The 25,794-nt window shown below is 50.0% G+C and overlaps 1 protein-coding gene across 3 annotated transcripts in view; it reads left to right on the forward strand.

The window, feature by feature from the left end:
- The window catches only part of LOC139268468 (glycogen debranching enzyme-like), a 143,079-nt gene that overhangs the window by 79,846 nt on the left and 37,439 nt on the right, over nucleotides 1-25,794 (forward strand). For all 3 annotated transcript variants that reach the window (XM_070886668.1, XM_070886669.1, XM_070886670.1), the window contains exons 16-20: nucleotides 1,215-1,370; nucleotides 1,508-1,658; nucleotides 16,545-16,669; nucleotides 17,547-17,656; nucleotides 17,779-17,913. In XM_070886668.1, the coding sequence (XP_070742769.1) occupies nucleotides 1,215-1,370; nucleotides 1,508-1,658; nucleotides 16,545-16,669; nucleotides 17,547-17,656; nucleotides 17,779-17,913 (677 nt within the window). The remainder of the gene's footprint in view (nucleotides 1-1,214; nucleotides 1,371-1,507; nucleotides 1,659-16,544; nucleotides 16,670-17,546; nucleotides 17,657-17,778; nucleotides 17,914-25,794) is intronic.

Here is a 25,794-nt window from a genome sequence, read left to right on the forward strand (position 1 = left end):
AATTCAATCTGGATAAGTGTGAGGTAATGCATTTGGGGAGGTCTAACAAGGCAAGGGAATACACATTAAATGGTACAACACTGAAAAGTGTAGACGAACAAAGGAACCTAGGAGTGCTGGTCCACAGATCCTTGAAGGTAGCAGGCCAGGTAGATAAGGTGGTTAAGAAGACATGTGGAATACTTGCCTTCATTAGTCAAGGCATGGAATATAAGAGAAAGGAGAACTGCATAAAACACTGGTTAGGCCGTAGCTGGAGTACTGTGTGCAGTTCTGGTCACCACATTGCAGGAAAGATATAATTGTAGTGGAAAGGGTACAGAGGAGATTTACAAGAATGTTGCCTGGACTGGAGAATTTTGGCTGTGAGGAAAGATTGGAGATGCCGGGTCTGTTTTCTTTGGAGCAGGAGGCTGAGGGGAGACCTGAGGTACATCAAATTATTATGAGGGACCTGGATAGAGTGGATAGGAAGGAACTGTTTCCCTTGGCAGACGGGTCAACAACCAGGAGGCATAGATTTAAAGTAATTGGCGGGGTGGGGGGCCAGTTTAGAGGAGATACATGGAGAAATTTCTCCATCAAGAGGGTGGTGGAGGTCTGGAACTCACTGCCTGAAAGGGTGGTAGGGGCAGAGACCCTCACCACATTTAAAAGATACTTGGATGTGCACTTAAAGTGCCATAATCTGCAGAGCTACAAACCAAGAACTGGAAAGTGGGATTAGGCTGGATAGCTCTTGGTTGACCAGTGCGGACACGATGGATTGAAATTGGCCTCCTTCCGTGCTGTAAATTTCTATGATTCTATAAACCCGTATAAGACCCATGGGTGTCACGCCTTTAGGACTCTCAATTATCTCTTCAGTTGTACCACCGATTTTTCATTGAAGTGCACCCAAAACCACTTTCCATGGGAGCAAAGGCTCTTGAAGTGCAGCTTAATTTAAGATTAAAAAGTTTCCTTTTCCCGATACTGTTGCTTTGCCAACAATTTTGAAGTATTCACATCCTAAAATCCCACTTGGCTGCGTAACTTAGTAATTGCTACTTGCCTTCCTCTTTCCTAACAGACCCTTGCAATAGTTATCATTGAAGTCCTAAAATTATATTGTGGCTTTTAAAATATAATATGTATAATATTTTGTGTATTTTGAATTACTTTTAATACTTTGTGTTCAACCTCATCTGTTCTCTGCTTTTGTACTTTAATAGATATCAGTGGTTTCAGAAGAGAGGCTATACCCTAAATATAATCCTAGTGCACGTCCAGAATTTCAAGGCGAGGTCAGTCAACAGACTGGAATCATTGCAGGAAAACAAGCAATTAATAGACTTCACCATGATCTAGGAGCTGATCTCTTCAATCAGGTGTGGAAAAGTGCAATTTTCTGCTCTTTAAATTTAGAAACAGGATTCTAATTCAGATCTCTTCATTATGTGCTTTGATTGAATTGAAAACCAAGCTTATGAGACTCTCATTCAAATGTAGTTGATGTACATTTTAGGTATATGTGGATCAAGTTGATGAAGACACAGTGGCAGTAACACGACATTGCCCAAATACCCACCACTCCGTAGTGGCTGTGTCACGTACTGCATTTAGAGATCCAGCAACCTCTCACTACAAGTCTGATCTACCTTCAATGTGCATCCCAGGTAGTGTTTCTTCTTTTTTAAATACATTTTCAAGGTATTGGCTAATGGTAACTTGCATGATTTTTAATAATTTTAATATTCTTGGATAACTGGGGCAGCCTTAATTTACGATTCTTATCTTCATTTTAAAGTGCAAAAAGGCTGCTTGTCTTTTGAATACTTTTATTAAATGAGTTTGGTGCTTTTTATTTAAAAAAATAAAAATTGTGTAGTTATTTAAGGTTATAACGAGCATAGTGGATAGAGGTGTACCGATGGATGTGGTGTATTTAGATTTCCAAAAGGCATTCGATAAGGTGCCACACAAAAGGTTACTGCAGAAGATAAAGGTACGCGGAGTCAGAGGAAATGTATTAGCATAGATAGAGAATTGGCTGGCTAACAGAAAGTAGAGAGTCGGGATAAATGGGTCCTTTTGGGGTTGGAAATCGGTGGTTAGTGGTGTGCCATAGGGATCGGTGCTGGGACCACAACTGTTTACAATATACATAGATGACCTGGAAGAGGGGACAGAGTGTAGTGTAACAAAATTTTCAGATGACACAAAGATTAGTGGGAAAGCGGGTTGTGTAGAGGACACAGAGAGGCTGCAAGGAGATTTAGATAGGTTAAGCGAATGGGCTAAGGTTTGGCAGATGGAATACAATGTCGGAAAGTGTGAGGTCATCCACCTTGGGGAAAAAACACAGTAAAAGGAAATATTATTTGAATGGGGAGAAATTACAACATGCTGAGGTGCAGAGGGACCTTGGGGTCCTTGTGCATGAAACTCTTTTTGGAGTTCACCTGCAAAACATAAAACATTAAACGGTGCCACCCGACCTGGGTGACACTCCAGACATTTACAAGGCCCTTTTTTTTCCCCCCCTTTTTTTTGTTTTTTTTTGTGTTTTTCTTTTTTTGGTTTTTTTTTGGGCACTAAAATCACAATTTTCCCCAGTGCCCCCTATAAAAGGGAAGGGGGACACTAAAAGCACCGGCAATTAAAACAAATTAAACTTAAAAAACGTAAAATCAAATTAAAATTTGGTTGCCGGGCGTGATGATGCACTCCAGTCCCTCCGGTGCCCACCTCTCGCGGAAGGCCGCGAGCGTACCGGTGGACACCGCGTGCTCCATCTCCAAGGACACCCTGGACCGGATGTAAGAGCGGAAGAGAGGCAGGCAGTCAGGTTGAACGACCCCCTCGACCGCCCGCTGCCTGGACCGGCTGATGGCACCCTTGGCCGTGCCCAGGAGCAGTCCTACGAGGAGGCCTTCGGACCTACCCGCTCCCCTCCGCACAGGGTGCCCAAAGATCAGGAGAGTGGGACTGAAGTGCAGCCAGAATTTCAGGAGCAGCCCCTTCAAATAGTGGAACAGGGGCTGCAACCTTGTGCATTCAATAAAAACATGGAACACGGACTCCTCCAGACCGCAGAAATTGCAGGCGGCCTGGGAGTCCGTGAACCGGCTTAAAAATTTATTGCACGGCACTGCTCCGTGCACCACCCTCCAGGCCAAGTCCCCGATGAATAGTGGGAGGACCCCTGCGTAGAGTGCCCTCCATCGGGGACCCCCGCCTCCTCCGGACGGCAAGATGGTACGCCATGGCGTGTCCGGACGGCCGGCGAGGATGGCAAAGTTGAGGGTGTGCAGGAGCAGCCCGTACAAGAAACCCCTCCGCGCGGAACTGAAAGGCACGGAGGGGATTTCCCCGAGGCGGCTCAAGTTGTGAGGCGCCGGCCCCCGAGGGAGGTTCCGGGGTTTGGCGCCGATGAGGAATTCCGTCCGGACGGGGGTCAGTTCGGACGGGATCTCCCCACGTGCTTGAGCCTCCTCGATGCACCTAATGGAGTCAGGGCCCAGAGCTGTTTTTAGCGACTCGATGGCATCGGCCGCGTAGCGGACGTTGGCAGAATTTAGGCGCCGCGCCAGCGTGTCTGGCGCCATCCAGCCCGCTCCTCCGCCATCGAGCAGGTCCCTGACCCTGGTCACCTCACCAGCCACAGCCCTCTCTTCCGACCGCCACATAAAGCCTCGGCCGTGGAGGTACGGATTCCCGAGCAGCGGTTCCTGCAGGACGGCCGCCACTCCAGCCGGCGGAGAGCTGCGCTTGGTGGAGACTTTGTTCCAGACCCTGATGAGTTCCCTGTAAAAGACAGGCAGCTCCCGGAGGGCGGTCCTGGCACCCCCCAAGTTCACAAACAGGAGCTGCGTGTCATAATTGAGGTCGAGCTGCTGGCGGAAGAAATACCTCGCCAGAGCACACCACCTAGGAGGGGGCTCGACGTAAAGGTATCTCTGCAGGGTCTGAAGACGGAAAGTCGCGAGCTGGGCGCTGATGCACACCAACGACTGACCGCCCTCCTCAAGCGGGAGACTCAAGACCGCGGCAGAGACCCAGTGCTTCCTGTTGTTCCAGAAGAAGTCCACCAGCTTCTTCTGTATCTTGGCGACAAACGCAGGGGGAGGGGTCAAAGTGACCAGCCGGTACCACAGCATTGCGGCCACCAGCTGGTTTATGACTAGCGCTCGACCCCTTTAGGACAGCACTCGGAGCAGTCCTGTCCAGCGCCCTAGGCGAGCGGCGACCTTGGCCTCCAGCTCCTGCCAGTTCGCCGGCCAGGCTCCCTCGTCGGGGCTAAGGTAGACTCCCAGATAGAGGAGATGGGTTGTGCTCCAGGCAAAAGGCCTGAGCTCCTCCGGCAGGGAGTCCACCCGCCACTGACCCACCAGGAGTCCGGAACATTTCTCCCAGTTGATCCTGGCGGAGGACGCGGCCGAGTAAATCTCCTGGCACTCACGCATCCTCCGCAGGTCAGCGGGATCCTCTATCGCGAGGAGCAAGTCATCGGCGTAAGCCGAGAGGACGACCTCCACGCCCGGCCCTTGCAGAGCCAGTCCCGTCAACCTCGTCCGCAAGAGGCGCAGGAAAGGCTCCACGCAAACGGCGTATAACTGGCCGGACATGGGGCATCCCTGGCGCACCCCTCTCCTAAAGCGAAGGGGCGCCGTCAAGGACCCGTTAACCTTAATCAGACACTCCGCGGCGGCGTACAAAAGTCGGATCCGGGCGACGAAATGCGTCCCGAACCCGAAAGCGCGCAGAGTTCCGAGCAGATAGTCGTGATCCACCCTGTCGAACGCCTTCTCTTGGTCGAGGGATAGGAAGGCGACCGACAGACCAGCCTCCTGGGAACAATGGATGAGGTCCCGGACCAGATGGATGTTATCGTGGATTGTCCGGCCCGGGACCGTGTAGGACTGGTCGGGGTGGATCATGTGGTCCAGCACGGCACCAAGGCGAGCAGACATCGCCCTGGCGAAGATTTTGTAGTCCGTGCTGAGGAGGGAGACCGGGCGCCAGTTCTTAAGGAGGCGGAGATCGCCCTTCTTAGGCAGCAGGACGATGACTGCCCTGCGCCAAGAGAGGGGCATCTCCCCGGTCGCCAGACTTTCCCCCAGGACCCGCGCGTAGTCGCTCCCCAGGACGTCCCAGAACGCCCTGTGGAACTCCACGGTCAGCCCGTCCAGCCCCGGGGATTTTCCCCTCGAGAGCCGGGCGAGGGCACCGGTCAGCTCCGCCAGGCTTAGCGGAGCTTCCAGATTTTCGGCGCCCTCCGGGCTGACCTTCGGCAGGTCCTCCCACAAAACTCTACGCGCTTCCTCGCTGGACGGATCCGGAGAGAACAGAGCCCCGTAATATTCACGGGCCCTGTTGTTGACGCCCTCCGGATCCGAGACGAGAGAGCCGTCGTCGGCCAGCAGCGTCAAGAGCTGCTTACGGACACTCTGCCTTTTTTCCAGCGAGTAGAAGAAGGGGGAGCCGCGGTCCAGATCCCGCAGGAACCGGATCCGCGACCTCACGAACGCGCCTCGGGACCCGACGAGCTGCAGGTCCTTCAGCGCGGCCTTCTTCGCTTCGTACACCGTCCGCAGGGCCGGGTCCTGGACGACTTGACCGAGACGGGCTTCCAGGTCGAGCACCTCTTTTTCTAGGCGCCCGACTCTGGCCGCCCGCCTCTTGGTCGACCCCCTCGCGTACTCTTGACAGAAGACGCGGACGTGAGCCTTGCCCATGTCCCACCATAGCCTCAAGGAGGGGAAGCCCCCCTGCTTCCTTCTCCAGTCGGACCAGAATCGACGGAACGAGTCCTGGAACCGCACGTCCTCCAGCAGCCGGTTGTTAAAGTGCCAGTACGCGGACCCCGTCCTCGCGCGGAGCGAAGCGAGCTCCGCCCACACCAGGTGGTGGTCCGAACACGGCACCGGCCGCATGGAGGCCGCCGGGACGCAGGAAACGTACGCCCGAGACACGTAAAGGCGGTCGACTCTAGACCATCCAACTCCAGGCCTCACCCAAGTAAAGGCGCTGGAGTCGGGGTGGAGATTTCGCCAGACGTCCACCAAGTCGAAGGACCCGACCAGGTCCCTCAACTTCTCCATCGCCGTCATGCACTGCGGGGCACCGGAGCGGTCCCTCGCCTCGAGGGTGCAGTTAAAATCCCCCCCGAGGACAATGCAGTCGCCGACGTCGACGGAGCCAAGAAGAGCGGACACCTCTTCAAAGAAGCGCGTTTGCTGCGGGCCGGGATGAGGGGCGTACACGTTCACGAGATGGAGCGGCACGTCCCCCAGGCGAACCGTTACGTGCAGCAAGCGGCCTGGCACGGGCTCCTCGACCCCCAAGATCTCCGGCTGAAAATGCGGGCCCAGCAAGATGGCCACCCCACTAGAAATGGCGGTGAGGTGGCTCATGCGGACCTCTCCTTGCCATTCCAGGAGCCACGTGGCTTCGTCTCCCGGAACGGTGTGGGTTTCTTGCAGGAAGCACACCGCATATTTCCCCTCCCGCAGGAGCGAAAAATTGTCAAATCTACGGCGTGCCCCTCTGCCGCCGTTGATGTTGAGGCTGGCTATGGTTATCTTCATGGCAAAAGCATAGTGCAACCTCTACCTTAACCTATTGTGGGGGAGGGAGCGGAGTCTTTTGTTGAACTCCGCTCCCTCCGCAGCCCAGCGAGGAGTCCCTCGAGCTCGCGCAGCTCAAGGTGCTGCTCCTTTGTCAAGGGCCCACCCGCGGCCAAGGTTTTAACGGCGACGCGGACGGACCCCTTGATCAGCTCCGGCTCGGACCATTTTTCCAAGGCCAGTCGGGCTTGGTCGCGGCGACCCCGGCTCTGGGCCAAAAAGTCCCGGAGTTCCTTTGCAGGAATGAGGAGGGCCTCAGCGGCGGCCGCGAGCAGATCCACCGCCTCCCTGGCGGTGGTCTCTAGTTCTTCTCCCGCGTCCCCCACCGAGTCCCCGTCCTCCTCCGGGAGGTGGCCGCCAGCAGCCGGCCCATCGACCGCACAAGGTACGGCAAATGAATCGACCGCTCCAACCGGCCCTGGCTCTGCCCCGATCCCACCCCCAGGATCGTCGGCAGAGGAGTCCCCACTGGGCTCTTTTAAAAATGGTGCTGGGTCGGGAAATGACAGCGGAAGGGGTTCCCCCTCCGCCCCAGGAACCGGGGAACAAGGAGAGACCCGGCCATGGGAAATCCCCAGGCTCCCCAAGTGCACCAGCTCCAAAGTAAGGGGCGAGGGTGGGTGTTCCTCCCCCTCCCCGCTGCCACCCCCCGGCCCAGCATCTACAGTTTCATTAAAATCAGTTCGTGTTTCTGCCGGGTCGAGCGACTCCCGGGGGAAGTTGGGTATTGGCTGGGCGGGCTCAGGTTCGGCCTTTTCGGCCTCGCCCGCCTCAGTCCCCGGGACGCCCGGCCCGGCGGCTACGCATTCCTCCGCGGTCCCCACGCCCCCCACGACAGGCAGATCTTCCATGCCATCCCCAGGAGGCAGCGGCTGGGCAGCCTCGACTGCCTCACCCTCCCCGGGGACAGACTCTTCGCGCCTGCAGCGCAATTTGGGAGCGCTGGTGGGGGACGCGGGACACGCGGCGGGCACCGACTCCTCCGCGGAGGGATGTTGTTCCCCCTCCGCCTCATCGGAGCCGCGCCTCCTTTTGTTCCTGGGGGCGCGCGGAGGCAGGGAGACCCCCATGTCTGCCGAGGCCTCCCGCTCCGCCCCCCCCTTTTCCTTTCCTTTCCCGCGCCCGGGCCCCTCTGTGGTGTTATTCAAGGGCTCGGGCACGGGCTCGGGGCACCACGCGCTCGCCGGTGACTGGGTTGGGCTGAGCGCGGTGGTCAAATTATCTGGCGCACCGAGGGGACCCGCCTCTAGATGTTTTGCCTTCTTCCGCGCCTTCTTTCCGGTCGGACGCTCTCCCTCCCCCCCCGCCGGAGGCCCTGAAAACAAAGGCCTCCGACGATGCCCGCGCACCTACGGCTCCCGGCACGCGGACGCAACTAGGGGGGGGGGGTGGCGGCGGCGCCAGCCTTGGCCGCCTTCGGTGGTTTGGCGGCTTTGGAGGCGGGGCAGTTCTTGCGAACGTGCCCCACCTCCCTGCAGGCATGGCACCGCACGCCGTCCGACGTCCAAAAGACGCGGTAGGCAGTCCCCTCGTGCACCACATTAAAGTTCCCCTCCGTCGTCTCCTCCCGCGCCAGCCGGACAAAGAGCTGGCGGCGGAAGGAGAACACGTGGCGCAGGCTGTTCTCCCTGAGGCCGAGCGGTATGGGGTTGATCCCTGACCTTACCTCCCCCAGTTGTTGTAAGTGAGGGAGGAGGAGCTCAGCGGGAACAAAGGGCGGGACGTTCGACACGATGACCCTCTGCGCGGTGGCCTCGAGAGGATCCACCGGCAGGAACGTCCCGCCCACCGTGAGCCCCCTTTCGAGGGCCAGGGACACCGCCCGCTCCGACCCCAGGAAGAAAACAGCCTTCCCAGACATCTTGGAGGCCGCGACAATGGCCGAGGGGCCGACTACCCCAGCCATCGCCCGCACGCACTCTTCGATGCTCATTGTGGGGTGAGTGTAGCTCTTGACCCCGTGTTTCTTCATAATGAGTCTGAATGGTGGCAGGGCAGCGGGTGGCGCAGGAGGTGCCGTGGAAGCGGTTGCCACCTGCGCATATGTCTTCGCTGGCCCTGCCACCGGCGTGGATGGGGTCGCCATCACGGGGTCCCTTTAAGGGCTACACCCACCCCAAAGTCACAGGCCTTAATGGTCTTTAATGGCCTCGTATATTTAACTGAGCAGAGGAGCCCTTAACGAGGCACCTCTCCCCTCGTTGGCAATTGGGGAGAGGCCTTGCTCCCTCTGCTCAGTTGTCTTAATTGTTTTTTTTTTATTATTAATTTGGAAGAAAGAGGCCTCAGAGAGAGAGGGGAGAAACAGGGTAACGGAGAAAGAGAGAGGGGGGTGGGAAGGGGGGGGCTGCGAGGGCAGGTCTCCCCTCGCAGCTGTGGGTGGGTGCACTCCCCAGATGGCAAAACACACAAAAAACACAGTCTTTGGGTTGGTCTTCAGGTGGGGGGAGAAGACGTCTTCACCTGGGGTAGCTAGAGCCACCAGGCACACACTCCTAAACGATCTTTAATAGGATGATTAATGAAAATCTTCAGCCTGGTAGCTCCAGCTATCCCAGGCTAGGCAAATGTGGGGGAGGTGGGGGGGTTCCAATTGTGGGGGGGGCCTAGTTGTAAGCACGGCCCCCACGCACACTTCCACACACACACACACCCCCCGCGATGTTCCGGCCCTCAGTGGTCTTCTTTCCTCCCCCCACCGATACAACAAAGTCTTTTTGGGAAATGCACCCACACCCACCTGTAGAAGATGTAGAGTCTCCCTCCTTCCACACTGGATGTTGTTGGTCTTTTCCCCCTCTCTCCAACTCCTTGCAGAATGGTAAAAAAATGTTGAAAAGTTTTCTTTTCTCCTCCTCTCCCTCTGGATAAAAGTGGTGGTGAAGCCCCTTTCTTCCTTCTCTTCCTGGGCTGGTCTCAGGGCTCTCCAGGCAGGAGCTCAAGTTGCTAGCTGCTCTCCTCACTGCTCACAGCTCCAACTGAGCAGGACACGCCTCTACTGCTCCACAATTGGTCCTTGTGCATGAAACTCTTTTGAGTTAACCTGCAAAACATAAAACATGTATCCGTGCCACCCGACCTGGATGACACACACAAGACATTTACAAGGCCCTTTTTTGGTTTTTTGGGGGGGGTTTTTTGTGTTTTTTTTTTGGGCACTAAAATCAAATTTTTCCTTTTTTCCAGTGCCCCCTATAAAAGGAGAGGGGGACACTAAAAGCACCGGCAATTAAAACAAATTAAACTTTAAAACGTAAAATCAAATTAAAATTTGGTTGCCGGGCGTGATGATGCACTCCAGTCCCTCCGGTGCCCACCTCACGGAAGGCCGCGAGCGTACCGGTGGACACCGCGTGCTCCATCTCCAAGGACACCCTGGACCGGATGTAAGAGCGGAAGAGAGGCAGGCAGTCAGGTTGAACGACCCCCTCGACCGCCCGCTGCCTGGACCGGCTGATGGCACCCTTGGCCGTGCCCAGGAGCAGTCCTACGAGGAGGCCTTCGGACCTACCCGCTCCCCTCCGCACAGGGTGCCCAAAGATCAGGAGTGTGGGACTGAAGTGCAGCCAGAATTTCAGGAGCAGCCCCTTCAAATAATGGAACAGGGGCTGCAACCTTGTGCACTCAATAAAAACATGGAACACGGACTCCTCCAGACCGCAGAAATTGCAGGCGGCCTGGGAGTCCGTGAACCGGCTTAAAAATTTGTTGCACGGCACTGCTCCGTGCACCACCCTCCAGGCCAAGTCCCCGATGAATAGTGGGAGGACCCCTGCGTAGAGTGCCCTCCATCGGGGACCCCCGCCTCCTCCGGACGGCAAGATGGTACGCCATGGCGTGTCCGGACGGCCGGCGAGGATGGCAAAGTTGAGGGTGTGCAGGAGCAGCCCGTACAGGAAACCCCTCCGCGCGGAACTGAAAGGCTCAAAAAGTTAGTTTGCAGGTGCAGCAGGTAATCAGGAAGGCAAATGGAATGTTAGCCTTCATTGCGAGAGGGATGGAGTGCAAAAGCAGGGAAGTCCTGCTGCAACTGTACAGGGTATTGGTGAGGCCGCACCTGGAGTACTGCGTACAGTTTTGGTCACCTTACTTAAGGAAGGATATACTAGCTTTGGAAGGGATACAGAGACGATTCACTAAGCTGATTCCGGAGATGAGGGGGTTATCTTATGATGATCGATTGAGTAGACTGAGTCTTTACTCGTTGGAGTTCAGAAGGATGAGGGGTGATCTTATAGAAACATTTAAAATAATGAAAGGGATAGACAAGATGGAGGCAGAGAGGTTGTTTCCACTGGTCGGGGAGACTAGAACTAGTGGGCACAGCCTCAAAATACGGGGGAGCCAATTTAAAACCGAGTTGAGAAGGAGTTTCTTCTCCCAGAGGGTTGTGAATCTGTGGAATTCTCTGCCCAAGGAAGCAGTTGAGGCTAGCTCATTGAATGTATGCAAATCACAGATAGATAGATTTTTAACCAATAAGTGAATTAAGGGTTATGGGGAGCAGGCAGGTAAGTGGAGCTGAGTCCACGGCCAGATCAGCCATGATCTTGTTGAATGGCGGAGCAGGCTCGAGGGGCTAGATGGCCTACTCCTGTTCCTAATTCTTATGTTAATAAATACACAGTGAATAATGATGTTTAAAAGAAAATACATGCCTTTCCCTTGTGAAACTTAAGTGTAAAATATTCTTTCCAATCGTCCAAAGCTTGTGCCATATTGGTAACAGTGGTGGTTTTTATTTGCTATAAGTAAGACTTAATAAATCACAATATTTGAGTAATAATTTACAATGAACAATTGAGAATTACATTACTCCATTGATCCTTGGGTAGAAATTGTGAAGTCCTGTTCCACATTCGCTCTTCAGTTCGTTCTCGTTCACTCTGCAGGTGCTCGGTATTAAATCTTCTACACTGAGAGTGGTTCCAGGCTCCCTGGTTATACCCCACCCAAACAGGAACTTGCAGCAAAATTCGTTCAATCACGCTTTCTCCCATACTCCTTCCCAATCATATTGATGATCCATATAGGCCAGTCTCATCATAAGCTTCTATTGTCTCTGGGTTAATAGTCCATCCTGCAGATCTAGAAACAAAACGATCTGACTGACTAATCAAGTCTCAAAATATTGTCCTCGTTAATAATTTAATTAGAGGAATTAATGTAACCATGGCCTATCAAAGATAAGAGATTAAATTTAGTCTACCAAGGCCCAATAATATAAATTAATCAAAGTGGTTGTAGATTGGACAGTGGAATAAACGTTGTACTCATTAGACTGGAAAAGCCTATTATAAACTGTAGCAGTTTAAGGTGAATCCGCTGTTGCATGCAAGCTGCAATTTTAACTTATTTCAGACCGGTTTCCCCAAATACCTTCTAAACCTTATATTTCCTTACAAAAGCAGAGAAGTCCTGCTACAGCTGTACAGGGTATTGGTGAGGCCACACCTAGAGTACTACGTACAGTTTTGGTCTCCGTATCTAAGAAAGGATATATTTGCATTAGAGGCTGTTCAGAGAAGGTTCACTAGGTTGATTCAGAGATGAGGGAGTTGACATATGAAGATAGATTTGGCCTATACACATTGGAGTTCAGAAGAATGAGAGGTGATCTTATCGAAACATATAAGATAATGAGGGGGCTCGTCAAGATGGATGCAGAGAGGATATTTCCACTCATAGGGGAAATTAAAACGAGGGGAGTTTCCTCTCAAATCTCCCATTTACTGCCCAGAAATACAAGTTCGTCGAAAAAAAAAACACATTTAGTGCCCAGATACCACAGTCATTACTGCCAGGCAGTATTCGATACTGTCCGCCCATATATTACCGCCCAAAATGGAAGTTTCATCATTAAGATCGGGTTCCCACCGGACCTGAATACCACCCTGAAAAAGCAGGTCTTACTGGATCTCAAGTGGGTGGTATGGACATAGATATGACTGGTTTGTTTGATATTACACAGAACTTTATAATTCTCCACAATTTGATGTATTTTTTAATGGATTGTAGTATTTTCTAGTGTTAGGCAATGATATAAATAGTCTAATAAAACATTATTTACTCCTTTTAGTCTCTCTCACTCATAAGTCACACTCACCCCCCAGTCTCTTTCTCTTCCCCCCCCCCCCCACCCCACCTACCAGTCTCTTCCCTCCCCCCGCCCCCCCGCAGTCTCTTCTCCTCCCCCGCCCCCCCCCCCAGTCTCTTCTCGTTTCCCCCCCCCTCTTCTCTCTCCTCCCCCCCCCGTCTCTTCTCTCTTCTCCCCCCCCACCAGTCTCTTCTCCCCGCCCCCCCCACCACCAGTCTCTTCTCTCCCCGCCCAGTCTCTTCTCCGCCCCCCCTCCCCACCAGTCTCTTCTCCGCCCCTCCCCCCACCAGTCTCTTCTCCGCCCCTCCCCCCACCAGTCTCTTCTCCCCCCCCCCCCCCCCCACCAGTCTCTTCTCCCCCCCCCCCCCCCACCAGTCTCTTCTCTCCCCCCCCCCCCACCAGTCTCTTCTCTCCCCCCCCCCCACCAGTCTCTTCTCCGCCCCTCCCCCCACCAGTCTCTTCTCCCCCCTCCCCCCACCAGTCTCTTCTCCCCCCCCCCCCCACCAGTCTCTTCCCCTCCCCCCCACCAGTCTCTTCTCCTCCCCCTCCCCCCCACCAGTCTCTTCTCCTCCCCCTCCCCCCCACCAGTCTCTTCTCCCCCTCCCCCCCACCAGTCTCTTCTCCGCCCCCTCCCCCCCCACCAGTCTCTTCTCCTCCCTCTCCCCCCCCCCCCCCACCAGTCTCTTCTCCTCCCCCTGCCCCCCACCAGTCTCCTCTTCTCCCCCTGCCCCCCACCAGTCTCTTCTCATCCCCCTCCTCCCCACCAGTCCATGATCAGATCTTATTAAATGGCGGAGCAGGCTCGAGGGGCCGGGTGGCCACTCCTGCTCCTATTTCTTATGTTCTTATGTAATACCTCTTCCTAAGAGGAGAGCTTCTTATTTGGGTCTTTGGGCTGGACAAGTGCACCTCAATTCCTGTGACCTCCAGTCAGCTTGCTGCTATTACAAGAAGTTTGAATATGCTTCACCTTAAGTGCCAGAATTGGCATCCAGTGCTGATGTAACTGCAACCAGCCGACGACAGATCTACTTCATACATCACATGAGGGATATCCAAACTGTTGGAGTAAGGGCTAGATTGAATCATAAAATCATATGAATCGTATCATATGTTCCATAGTGGGTGAATGGGCTACATATGTTAGTGTTACAGGTTTAAGGTCTTACCTTAGATATTCTGTCAGGTACAGCAGTGCTAGTCGCTTCCGTTAGCAGTCTGAGTGTCTTGCGCTTAGGGGTATGCTTGTACTGCCCAAAATCTAACTGCAATGGCTTCTTTTCCCACTCCCATACTGTTATTCTGGAGTCCCCTAAGGATCTATCCTGGGCTCCCTCCTATTTCTCATCTGCATTCCTCGGCAGCATCATCCGAATAAACTTTAGGTTCCGCATGTACGCTAACCCAGCTCTACCTCGCCACCATCACTCGCTCAACCCCTTCGCTGCCTCTGATTTGTAATGCTGCTTGTCCGACATTCAGCATTGGATGAGCAGAACCTCCAATTAAATAGTGGGAGGACCAAAGCCATTGTCTTCGGTCCCCACCACAAGCTCCATTCCCTAGCCATGGACTCTCCCTCACCCTGGGAACTGTCTGAGGCGGAACCAAACTAGTCACAACCTCAGCATTCTATTTGACCCTGAGCTGAGCTTCCGACTCCAAATTCACTCTGCCACTAAGACTGCCTACCTTCATTATTTCATCCATATCAAACCCCTGCCTTAGCACATCTATTGCTGAAACCCTCATCCTGCATTTGTTACCTCTAGATGTCTAGTCGGATGCCCCCAAAAGTTTGTCACCCTCCGCCTATTCCATGACGGCATGCAGGCCGTGATCCTTACCAACGGATCCATTGCAAACCCAATCCACGTCCAGACCGGGGTCAAACAAGGCTGCGTCATCGCCCCAACCCTCTTCTCAATCTTCCTCGCTGTCATGCTCCACCTGATAGTCAACAAGCTCCCCGTTGGAGTGGAAATAAACTACAGAACCAGTGAGAACCTGTTCAAACTTCGTCATCTCCAGGCCTGGTCCAAGACCACCCCAACCTCTGTCGTCGAGCTACAATACGCGGACGACGCTTGCCTCTTCACACGTAGAGGCTGAACTCCAGAACGTAGTTGACATATTTACTGAGGTGTACGAAAGCATGTGCCTTACGTTAAACATCCGTAAGACAAAGATGCTCCACCAGCCTGTCCTTGCCGCACAGCACTACCCCCCCCCAGTCATCAAGTTTCATGGCGCGGCCCTGGACAATGTGGACCATTTCCCATACCTCGAGAGCCTCTTATCAACAAGAGCAGACATTGGTGACGAGATTCAACACTGCCTCCAGTGCGTCAGTGCAACCTTCGGCAACCTGAGGAAAAGAGTGTTCGAAGACCAGGCCCTCAAATCTGCCCTCCTGTATGGCTCAGAGACATAGACACCTTAAGTTGCTGGAGAAATACCACCAACGATGTCTCCGCAAGATCCTACAAATCCCCTGGGAGGACAAACGCACCAACATTAGAGTCCTCGAGCAGGCCAACATCCCCAGCATTGAAGCACTGACCACACTTGATCAGCTCCGCTGGGCAGGCCACATTGTTCGCATGCCAGACATGAGACTCCCAAAGCAAGCGCTCTACTCTGAACTCCTTCACGGCAAACGAGCGAAAGGTGGGCAGAGGAAACATTACAAGACACTCTCAAAGCCTCCCTGATAAAGTGCAACATCCCCACTGACACCTGGGAGTCCCTGGTCAAAGACTGCCTAAGTGGAGGAAGTGCATCCGGGAGGGCGCTGAGCACCTTGAGTCTCATCGCCAAGAGCATGAGAAATCAAGCGCAGGCAGCGGAAAGAGCATGCGGCAAACCTGTCCCACCCACCCTTTCCCACAATGACTATCTGTCCCACCTGTGACGGACTGTATTCTTGTATTGGACTGTTCAGCCACCTAAGGACTCATTTTTAAAGTGGAAGCAAGTCTTCCTCGATTTCGAGGGACTGCCTATGATGATGTCCTCTAGATGTAACTGTTCCAATACTCTCTCGGCTGGCCTCACACTGTCCATCCTCTGTAAACTTGAACTCATCGAAATCTCTGCTGTAATACTCCTGTGAAGCACCTTGGGATGTTTCACGATGTTAAAGGTACTATATAAATACAAATTGTTGTAATAAAAACAAAACAGTACATTTATAAAGAGAGAAGCAAAAAAAGAACTTCCATTTTTATATAGCACCTTTCCCACCCTTGGGACATCCTGAAGTACTTCACAACCAATGAAACACCTTTGAAGTTAATTCACTATTGTAATGAAGACAAACACATCATCCAATTTGCATGCAGCAAGGTCTTGCAAACAGCAATGAGATAAGTGACCACAGAATCTTTTTTTTGCTGGTGTTGATTGAGAGATAAATGTCGCCAACGACATTGGGAGACTTTGTCTACTCTTTAAATAGTGCCATGGAATCTGTTCCATCCACCTGAGGTAACAGGCGGCGCTTTGGTTTAATGACTCATCTGAAAGACAGCACCTTAAACAGTGCAGCACTCCTTCAGAATGTCACTAAAGTGTCAACCTAAATTATATGCTCATGGGACTTGAACCTATGATCTTGTGACATGGAGGTGAGAGTGCTATCAGTGAGCTTAGACTGACACCTAAAGTTATATTTTCATACATTGTTGTGCTGAGCAACAAAATAATCATGGTTGTAACATCATTTACGGTTTGCTCCTATAGGAACACATCTATTTGTTTTGTATTTTATTTTTCTTATTACATTTTGACTAAATGTACTGAGAAAATTCTATACCACACATCTTTTATTACAGGTAAAATAGAAGAGATTGTGATGGAGGCCATGACGGTGCAGAGGCAAACTGATCCATACAAAAGAGATGAGGACTGCATTAATGGATTGCCTCAATTTACAGTGGATATCAAAGAACATCTTCAGGTGAAGAGTACATCCTCTTTTTACAGCATTATGTTAATCTATAAATTGTTACAGCACATCATAGAAATTTACAGCATGGAAGGAGGCCATTTCGGCCCATGTCCACGCCGGCCGACCAAGAGCTATCCATCCTAATCCCACTTTCCAGCTCTTGGTTCGTTATGGCACTTTACGTGCATATCCAAGTATCTTTTCTGCCTCTACCACCCTTTCAGGCAGTGTTCCAGACCTACACCACCCTCATATCTCCTCTAAACCTCCCCCCAATTACTTTAAATCTATGCCCCCTGGTTGTTGACCCTTCTGCCAGCTGAAACAGGTCCTTCTTATCCACTCTATCCTGGCCCCTCAATTTTATACACCTCAATCAGGTCTCCCCTCAGCCTCCTCTGTTCCAAAGAAAACAGACTCAGCATCTCCAATCTTTCTTCATAGCCAAAATTCTCCAGTTCAGGCAACATTCTTGTAAATCTCCTCTGCACCCTTGCCAGTGCAATCACATCTTTCCTGTAATGTGGTGACCAGAACTGCACACAGTTCTCCAGCTGCAGCCTAACCAGTGTTTTATACAGTTCAAGCATAACCATGCTCTTGTATTCCATGCCTCGACTAATAAAGGCAAGTATTCCATATACCTTCTTAACCACCTTATCTACCTGGCCTGCTACCTTCAGGGATCTGTGGACCTGCACTCCTAGGTCCCTTTGTTCCTCTACACTTTTCAGTGTCATACCATTTAATGTGTATTCCCTTGCCTTGTTAGACCTCCCCAAATGCATTACCTCACACTTATCAGAACACTTGTGCTTTTCAGTACATAACATAAACAGTTATCAGAATGTTTTATCAAAAGCTAATTCTTATGATCATTTTCCAGTTAAATGACAGCAAAATTGTTAGAGCAGAGGTAACTTCGAAAGATCGCAGTGACTATGTCTATGAAATTAAGTTTGAAAACTTTCCTCCTGGAAGCATCATTGTCTTTCGGTAAGTGAAGCTGTTGTCCCGTTATGTGATAAAGAAATTATGTTTATGCATATTTCAATTAAATTTACTTTATGATGAGTTTCTGTAAAGCATTCTATATTTCATAATCATGCTTTTTGTAGGGTGAGCCTCGATCCAAAGGCTCAGAAAACAGTTGGAATACTCCGTCATCATCTCACTCAGTTTAATCCCCATTATAAAGCTGGCAGTATTCTTGATGTGGAGGCGCCGTCAGTGCTGACTTCTTCATTTGCATCGTAAGTAGCAGATTTTCTTTGGTGCCGTAAAAAGCTCTTTGAAAACACAACTCAGAACTTTACTTACCAGAAAGAAATAAAATAGTTACACTTGGAAGCCATTTTCAGGATAGTTTCAGTTGGTACTTTAAAAGTACTATATTATAAATAGGAAAATGGGGGAAATATATGGAACTGGAGTTAAGACGCCGAGTCTCCACCTAAAATTATTTTCTGATGCTGACACATTTGTAGTTTCTGTCTTTGTTTTGGATTTGCAGTTCATTTTCACTTGCACCCTTAAAAATTCAATTTCCTGGTGTTGCGTGTATCTATGTCTCTTCCTCTCTCTCACTCAGATGTCACACTTCAGACAATTTAAAAAAAGGCAAAGTATATCACTGCTTTTTCTGAGCTTGACAAGCTGGGCTCCCTCCAGGGCGTGAGCCACAAATTCAGAGGCAGCTGCCAGTTACCTGTTGACCTTGACATAGCAACATAGAAAATAGGTGCAGGAATAGGCCATTCGGCTCTTCGAGCCTGCACCACCATTCAATATGATCATGGCTGATCATGCACTTTAGTACCCCATTCCTGCTTTCTCTCCATACCCCTTGATCCCTTTAGCTGCAAGGTCCACATCTAACTCCCTTTTGAATATAATGAACTGGCCTCAACAACCTTCTGTGTAGAGAATTCCACATGCTCACAACTCTGAATGAAGAAGTTTCTCCTCATCTCGGTCCTAAATGGCTTACCCCTTATCCTTAGACTGTGAACCCTGGTTCTGAACTTCCCCAACATCGGGAACATTCTCCCTGCATCTAACCTGTCCAGTTCCATCAGAATTTTATGTTTCCATAAGATCCCCTCTCATTCTTTTAAATTCCATTGAATATAAGCCTAATCAGTCCAGTCTTTCTTCATATGTCAGTCCTGTCATCCTGGGAATCAGTCTGGTGAACCTTCGCTGCACTGCCTCAATAGCAAGAATGTCCTTCCTCAGATTAGAGACCAGAACTGTACACAATATTTAAGGTGTGGCCTCACCAAGGACCTGTACCACTGTAGTAAGACTCCCTGCGCCTATACTCAAATCCTCTCGCTATGAAGGCAAACATTCCGTGTGCCTTCTTCACCACCTGCTGTACCTGTATGCCAACTTTCAATGATGCACCATGACACCCAGGTCTTGTTGCACCTCCCCTTTTACTAATCTGTCACCATTCAGAATAATAATCTGCCTTCCTGTTTTTACCACCAAAGTGGATAACCTCACATTTATCTACATTATACTGCATCTGCCATGTATTTGCCCACTCATCTAACCTGTCCAAGTCACCCTAAAGTGTCATAGCATCCTCCTCACAGCTCACACTGCCACCCAGCTTAGTGTCATCTGCAAACTTGGAGATATTACATTCAATTCCTTTGTCTAAATCATTGATTTATATTGTAATTAGCTGGGGTCCCGGCACTGAACTTTGCAGTACCCCACTAATCACTGCCTGCCATTCTGAAAAGGACCCGTTTATTCCTACTCTTTGCTTCCTGTCTGCCAACCAGTTCTCTATCCACGTTAGTACATTACCCCCAATATCATGTGCTTTAACTTTGCACACTAATCTCTTATGTGGGACCTTGTCAAAAGCATTTTGAAAGTCCAAATACACCACATCCACTGGCTCCCCCTTGTCCACTCTACTAGTTACATCCTCAAAAAATTCTAGAAGATTTGTCAAGCATGATTTCCCTTTCATAAATCCATGCTGACTTGGACCAATCCTATTACTGCTTTCCAAATACACTGCTATTACATCTTTAATAATTGATTCCAACATTTTCCCTACCACCGATGTCAGGCTGACCGATCTATAATTCCCTGTTTTCTCTCCTTCCTTTTTTAAAAAGTGGGGTTACATTAGGTGGGGAGTTTGACTGGGGCGGTACACCTGTCACACTGGAACGCAGGTGTCCTAAGGCGAGCTCAGGGAAGACAGAAACCTCCCGTGGAGCAGAAGAACTGCTCCAGAGTCTATAGAATGTTGGAAAATGACCACCAATGCATCCACTATTTCCAGGGCCACTTCCTTAAGTACTCTGGGATGCAGACTATCAGGCCCTCGGGATTTATCGGCCTTCAATCCCCTCAATTTTCATAACACAATTTCCTGACTAATAAGGATTTCCTTTCGCTCCTCCTTCTCACTAGACCTCAGTCCCCTAGTGTTTCCGGAAGGTTATTTGTGTCTTCCTTAGTGAAGACAGAACTAAAGTATTTGTTCAATTGGTCTGCCATTTCTTTTTTCCCCCATTATAAATTCGCCTGATTCTGACTGTAAGGGAGCCACATTTTTTCTTCACTAATCTTTTTCTCTTCACATATCTGTAGAAGCTTTTGCAGTCAGTTTTTATGTTCCCTGCAAGCTTACTCTCAGATTCTATTTTCCCCCTCCTAATTAAACCCTTTGTCCTCCTCTGCTGAATTCTAAACTTCTCCCAGTCCTCAGGTTTGCTGCTTTTTTTAGCCAATTTATATGCCTCTTCCTTGGATTTAACACTATCCCTAATTTCTCTTGTAAGCCATGGTTGAGCCACCATCTCCGTTTTATTTTTACACCAAACAGGGATGTACAATTGTTTAAGTTCATCCATGTAATCTTTAAATGTCTGCTATTGCCTATCCACCGTCAACCCTTTAAGTATCATTCGCCAGTCTATCCAAGCCAATTCACGTCTCATACCGTCACAGTTACCTTTCTTTAAGTTCAGGACTCTAGTCTCTGAATTAACTGTGTCACTCTTCAGTTTAATGAAGAATCCTACCATATTATGGTCACTCTTCCCCAAGGGGCCTCTCACAACAAGATTGCTAATTAATCCTCTCTCATTACACAACACCCAGTCTAGGATGGCCAGCTCTCTAGTTGGTTCCTCGACATATTGGTCTGGAAAACCATCCCTTATACACTCCAGGAAATCCTCATCCACCATATTGCTACGAGTTTGTTTAGTCCAATCTCTATGTAGATTAAAGTCACCCATAATAACTGCTGTACCTTTATTGCACGCATCCCTAATTTCCTGTTTGATGCCATCCCCAACCTCACTATGCCTGGTGGTCTGTACACCATCCCACTAGCGTTTTCTGCCCTTTGGTGTTCCGCAGCTCAACCCATACAGATTCCACCTCATCCACGTTAATGTCCTTCCTTACTATTGCGTTAATCTCCTCTTTAACCAGCAATGCTACCTAGCTGCTTTCCTTTCTGTCTATCCTTCCTGAATATTGAATACCCTTGGATGTTGAGTTCGCAGCCTTGGTCACCCTGGAGCCATGTCTCCGTAATCCCAATTGCATGATTATCCGTTAACAGCTATCTGCGCAGTTAATTCATCCGCCTTATTAGGAATGCTCCTCGCATTGAGGCACAGAGCCTTAAGGCTTGTTTTTCTAACAGACTTTGTCCTTTTAGAATTATGTTGTAATGTGGCTCTTTTTGATTTTTGCCTTTGATTTTTCTGCCCTCTACTTCTACTTTTCTCCTTTATACCTTTTGCTTCTGACCCTATTTTACTTCCCTCTGTCTCCCTGCATAGGTTCCCACCCCCTCTGCCCTATTGTTTAAAGCCTCCCCAACAGCACTAGCAAACACTCCCCCATGGACATCAGTTCCAATCCTGCCCAGGTGCAGACTGTCCGGTTTGTACTGGTCCCACCTCCCCCAGAACCGGTTCCAATGTCAGGAATTTGAATCCCTCCCTCTTGCACCATTTCTCAAGCCACGTATTCATCTTAACTCTCCTGCTATTTCTACTCTGACTACACGTGGCTCTGATAGCAATCCTGAGATTACTACCTTTTGAGGTCCTACTTTTTAATTTAACTCCTAGCTCTCTAAATTCAACTTGTAGGACCTCCATCCTGCTTTTTACCTATATTATTGGTACCTATATGCACCATGACAACTGGCTGTTTGCCCTCTTTCCCCCCCCCCCCCCCCCCCCAGAATGCTCTGCAGCCGTTCCAAGACATCCTTGACCCTTGCACCAGGGAGGCAGCATACCATCCTGGAGTCTCGTTTGCGGCTGCAAAAACGCCTATCTATTCCCCTTACAATAGAATCCCCGACCACGATAGCTCTCCTGCCCTCCTGCACAGCAGAGCCACCCATGGTGCCATGAACTTGGCTACTGCTGCCTTCCCCTGATGAGCCATCTCCCACAACAGTACCCAAGATGGTATATCTGTTTTGGAGGGAGATGATCACAGGGGACCCCTGCACAGGGGACTCCTTCCACTGCTCTTCCTGATGGTCACCCATTCCCTATCAGCCTTTGTAACCTTTACCTGTGGTGTGACCAGCTCATTAAACGTGCTATTCGTGACATCCTCAGCATCGCGAATGCTCCAGAGTGAATCCATGCACAGCTCCAGTGCCGCAATGCGGTCTGTCAGGAGCTGCAGCTGGATACACTTCCCGCACACATAGTAGTCAGGAACACTGGAAGCATCCCTGATTTCCCACATAGCACAGGAGGAGCATGACACGGGTCTGTGCTCTCCTGCCATGACTTAACCCTTAAATTATTTAATTTGGCAACAATGACAAGATTTCTTACTGCTAAGAAAAAGAAAACTACTCACCAATCAACCAGCAAATCACTTACCCTCTTGGCTGTGAAGTCACACTTTGATTACTTTTTACTTCTTTCTTTCTTTTGACCCCACTGCCGCCGCTTCTCTCACAGGTCCGCTTGCTCCCGCTGCTGCTCCCAACTTGATCATTGTCCAACAAGAAGATTAAAGGGATAAAAATGCACTAGACCCCTGCGTATTCATGAGCAAAGCCATTGGAGATCAGTTTCGACTAAAATTGCTCTTGAGTTTTGAGATTATGACCTAGAAATTCGACAAAGCTAAAAACCTGCCAGTACCATCGCAGGCCAGTGTTAAAGGCCGCAGAAAATGGTGTCGCTGGTAGGATCGGTAAATTGGTGCTGGCAACATATTTAATATTAGCCCAGCGCTAAACTCACTGTGCAACGCTGTCCAGATGGCATTCGTCCCAGTAGGAGGCCACTAAGTACCGTGACCGTAGCGTCACTGAAGCTAGAACAGCCTGATCTGGAATCGAGGCTGTCATTTTAGAAAGCAGTTTGGCCTCTTAAAAGGCTACTGCATCTGAAATGAAAAAAATAAAAATAATGTAAGGCATTTTTAGCCCTTACAGCTCAACTGCCTTCTGAAAAAATAAAAAAACGAAAAATAATTCCAAAATGGCAGTCTTCAGCTCTTAAAGCAGAATTGCTTCTGCACCTTAAAAATAAAAAGGGAAAATGTTTCAGCTCTAATACAAATGGCTCAGCAAGCCAGGGAAGGGGCACCCAGGGTCTCATAGCTTTGTGCAGGGGATCAACACTGCAAGAGAGATCCTCTACCCACAGAAGCCAAGAGGCCCTCCAGAGAGAAGGATGTGGGACCAGATCACCGAGGCTGTCACTGCCAGCAGTGTCGTCCCCACAACCTGGCTGCAGCGCCCAAAGAAGCTTCATAACCTCAGACCAGTGGTCAAGGTCAGTGAATGCATCTTCAAAAGCCGTCTGCTACCAACTGCACCACTAGCCTCATGCACTTCTCACTGCACGATTCCTCTCTCCCCCTTCCAAACACTCATCTACCAACAGTCTCTACCAAACACGAGGCACACCTCCCACTCCTAGCTTCACCTCACCCCCTTGGAGGAGACGACGCTGGCCATTCTTGGCAGGAGCATGGTTGAGTCCTTGGCCAGCAGCGGGGCTGAAAGGATACAAGATGTTGATAAATTCATATGTTAGCCTCCTTCTCGCATGCACCTCTTGCTTTCCTGCCCTTCCTTCACCACAATTCCACTCTTGTGCCTTCCTCATTTCACACACCCAAGAAATGCAGCCTTCCCAGCCAGTGGTTGACCGAGAAGAGGGAGAAGCACAATCACCCGATTTGACACTCACAACCACCAGCTCCTCGAGGTCGACCTACAAAGCTATTTGCAATGTCCTCCACTGAAAGTCAGCAGCCATGCTGCAGCCACTGGAGTAGCACTGCGTGACATTAGCTGGATAGGCAAAGGCACACACAAGACTGTCAGTAAGGGATTGCATAAGGGTGATGAGTTTATTTTTTTGATGTCGTATTGGATGGATAGATGTATAAAGTTGGATTGGAAAGTTTTCTTTGTAGTAGCTTTTACTTCAGCATTGTGGCAAAAAGGACACTGTGATGGTCAGTAACAGAGAGAGGGTAAGCTGTAGGACAAATGTTGAAAGGGGAATTCGGGTTCTGGTCACTGCTACCGCAGGCAGATGATTATATCCCGGCCAGAAAGGGGCTGTCTGAGTTGCTTCCGCATCTTCCTCTTCCCTCTGCAAGCGGATGGTGTAAATCTGAAATAATAGCATAAAATGCTGGAAATACTCAGCAGGTCAGGCAGCATCTTGACCTGAACGTGAACTCTGTTTCTTTCTCCACGGATGCTACCTGACCTGCTGAGTATTTCCAACATTTTCTGTCTTCTCTAAGGCCTTCCTTTGCTATTTGAAGCCTTACAGGCATCCAGCAGCACTCCCTGTATTCTTGAAAAACATTCTACATGTATTGCACCAAGCCACTAATTTATAAAATATTTAAAAATCTAGTCCTTAAATGAAAACTTAGTTGAAAGATGTGTGTGTTACATTACAACAGTGACTACACTCCAAATGTACTTCATTGGCTGTAGAGACGTCCAGTGGTCGTGAAAGGCGCTATATAAATCCAAGTCTTTAAGAAGTGCTGACAGCATCTCTGTCAGTCTGCTGAACGCTCGCATTTCAGAATGCGCTTAGGACCCATCGCTAAGTTCGAAGTTTGCAGACGTGGCATCAAGTCATTGTGAGGTCACACTCTCTTCATTTCGCCTCCAGGGCCAGCGCTGCTATCGCAACGCTAATGCCCTCACCAAAATGTCGGCTGCCGAGTCCCGCACCAGGATAGCGGCACAAACGGTGGCAGTAAGTAGCCCAATTTCTAGGCTTTATTCCTTTTAACGTAGTTTCCATAGACTTGGAATCATCCCGGTTGCTCTTCTCTAAACCTTTTCTAATGCACCAAGTAGCTTCTAATATAAGAGGTTAGCTCATAAAGTGTACATTTTTCTCAGTACAGGTTGAACCTCTCTAGTCCGGCACCTGACCGGTGCCGAAACGGAATTTTCCAAACCACGGGAGGTCATGCCTAGCGTAGGCTTACCTGTGGACACAACCTGGGCTCCTGAATGCCTCCGTCAGGCTCCGGCTCAGGCTGCGAAACTTGGGCCTCGCTCCCTCTCTCCATGCAGAAATCTCCCAGCCACATTTATTAATTAACGTGTTGGTTTGGTGCTCTTTTTTTTTTTTACAAACCCTCCTCTCCTTCAGGCCCAGCTTCGGCGCTTCAGTCAGCCACCTTCCCTTCCCTTTCCTTGCCTGGCCTGGTTACCTCACAGAACACTGAGAGCCAGGAAGTGCGCGAAACTGGAACTAATGCCGAACTACTGATGTTTCCGGACCAGAGAGGTCCAACTTGTATTTCTTTGAATGGAGATTATTTCAAGTTTTTCTTCATAAGCAGCAAAGTAAAATGAAATGGATCCTCAATTATAATGTGACTTCAATTCTGCAGGATATTGTCAAATATAATTAAAAATCACAGTTCTGCTTTACTGTGTAGCAGGCTCCTATGAACTGCTAGACCCATAGAGCAATGTTTTAAGAATATGGGTTCTTTCCAAAGAGAAATCTGTGTAAGAAAATACAACTACTGATCAACAAATGTGAATTGTGAAATAAAAACAGAAAATGCTGGAAAACTCAGCAGGTCAGGCAGCATCTGTGGAGAGA

This window comes from Pristiophorus japonicus, chromosome 8, assembly GCF_044704955.1.
Source record: "Pristiophorus japonicus isolate sPriJap1 chromosome 8, sPriJap1.hap1, whole genome shotgun sequence".
In the NCBI taxonomy this organism is placed as follows: Eukaryota; Metazoa; Chordata; class Chondrichthyes; family Pristiophoridae; genus Pristiophorus; species Pristiophorus japonicus.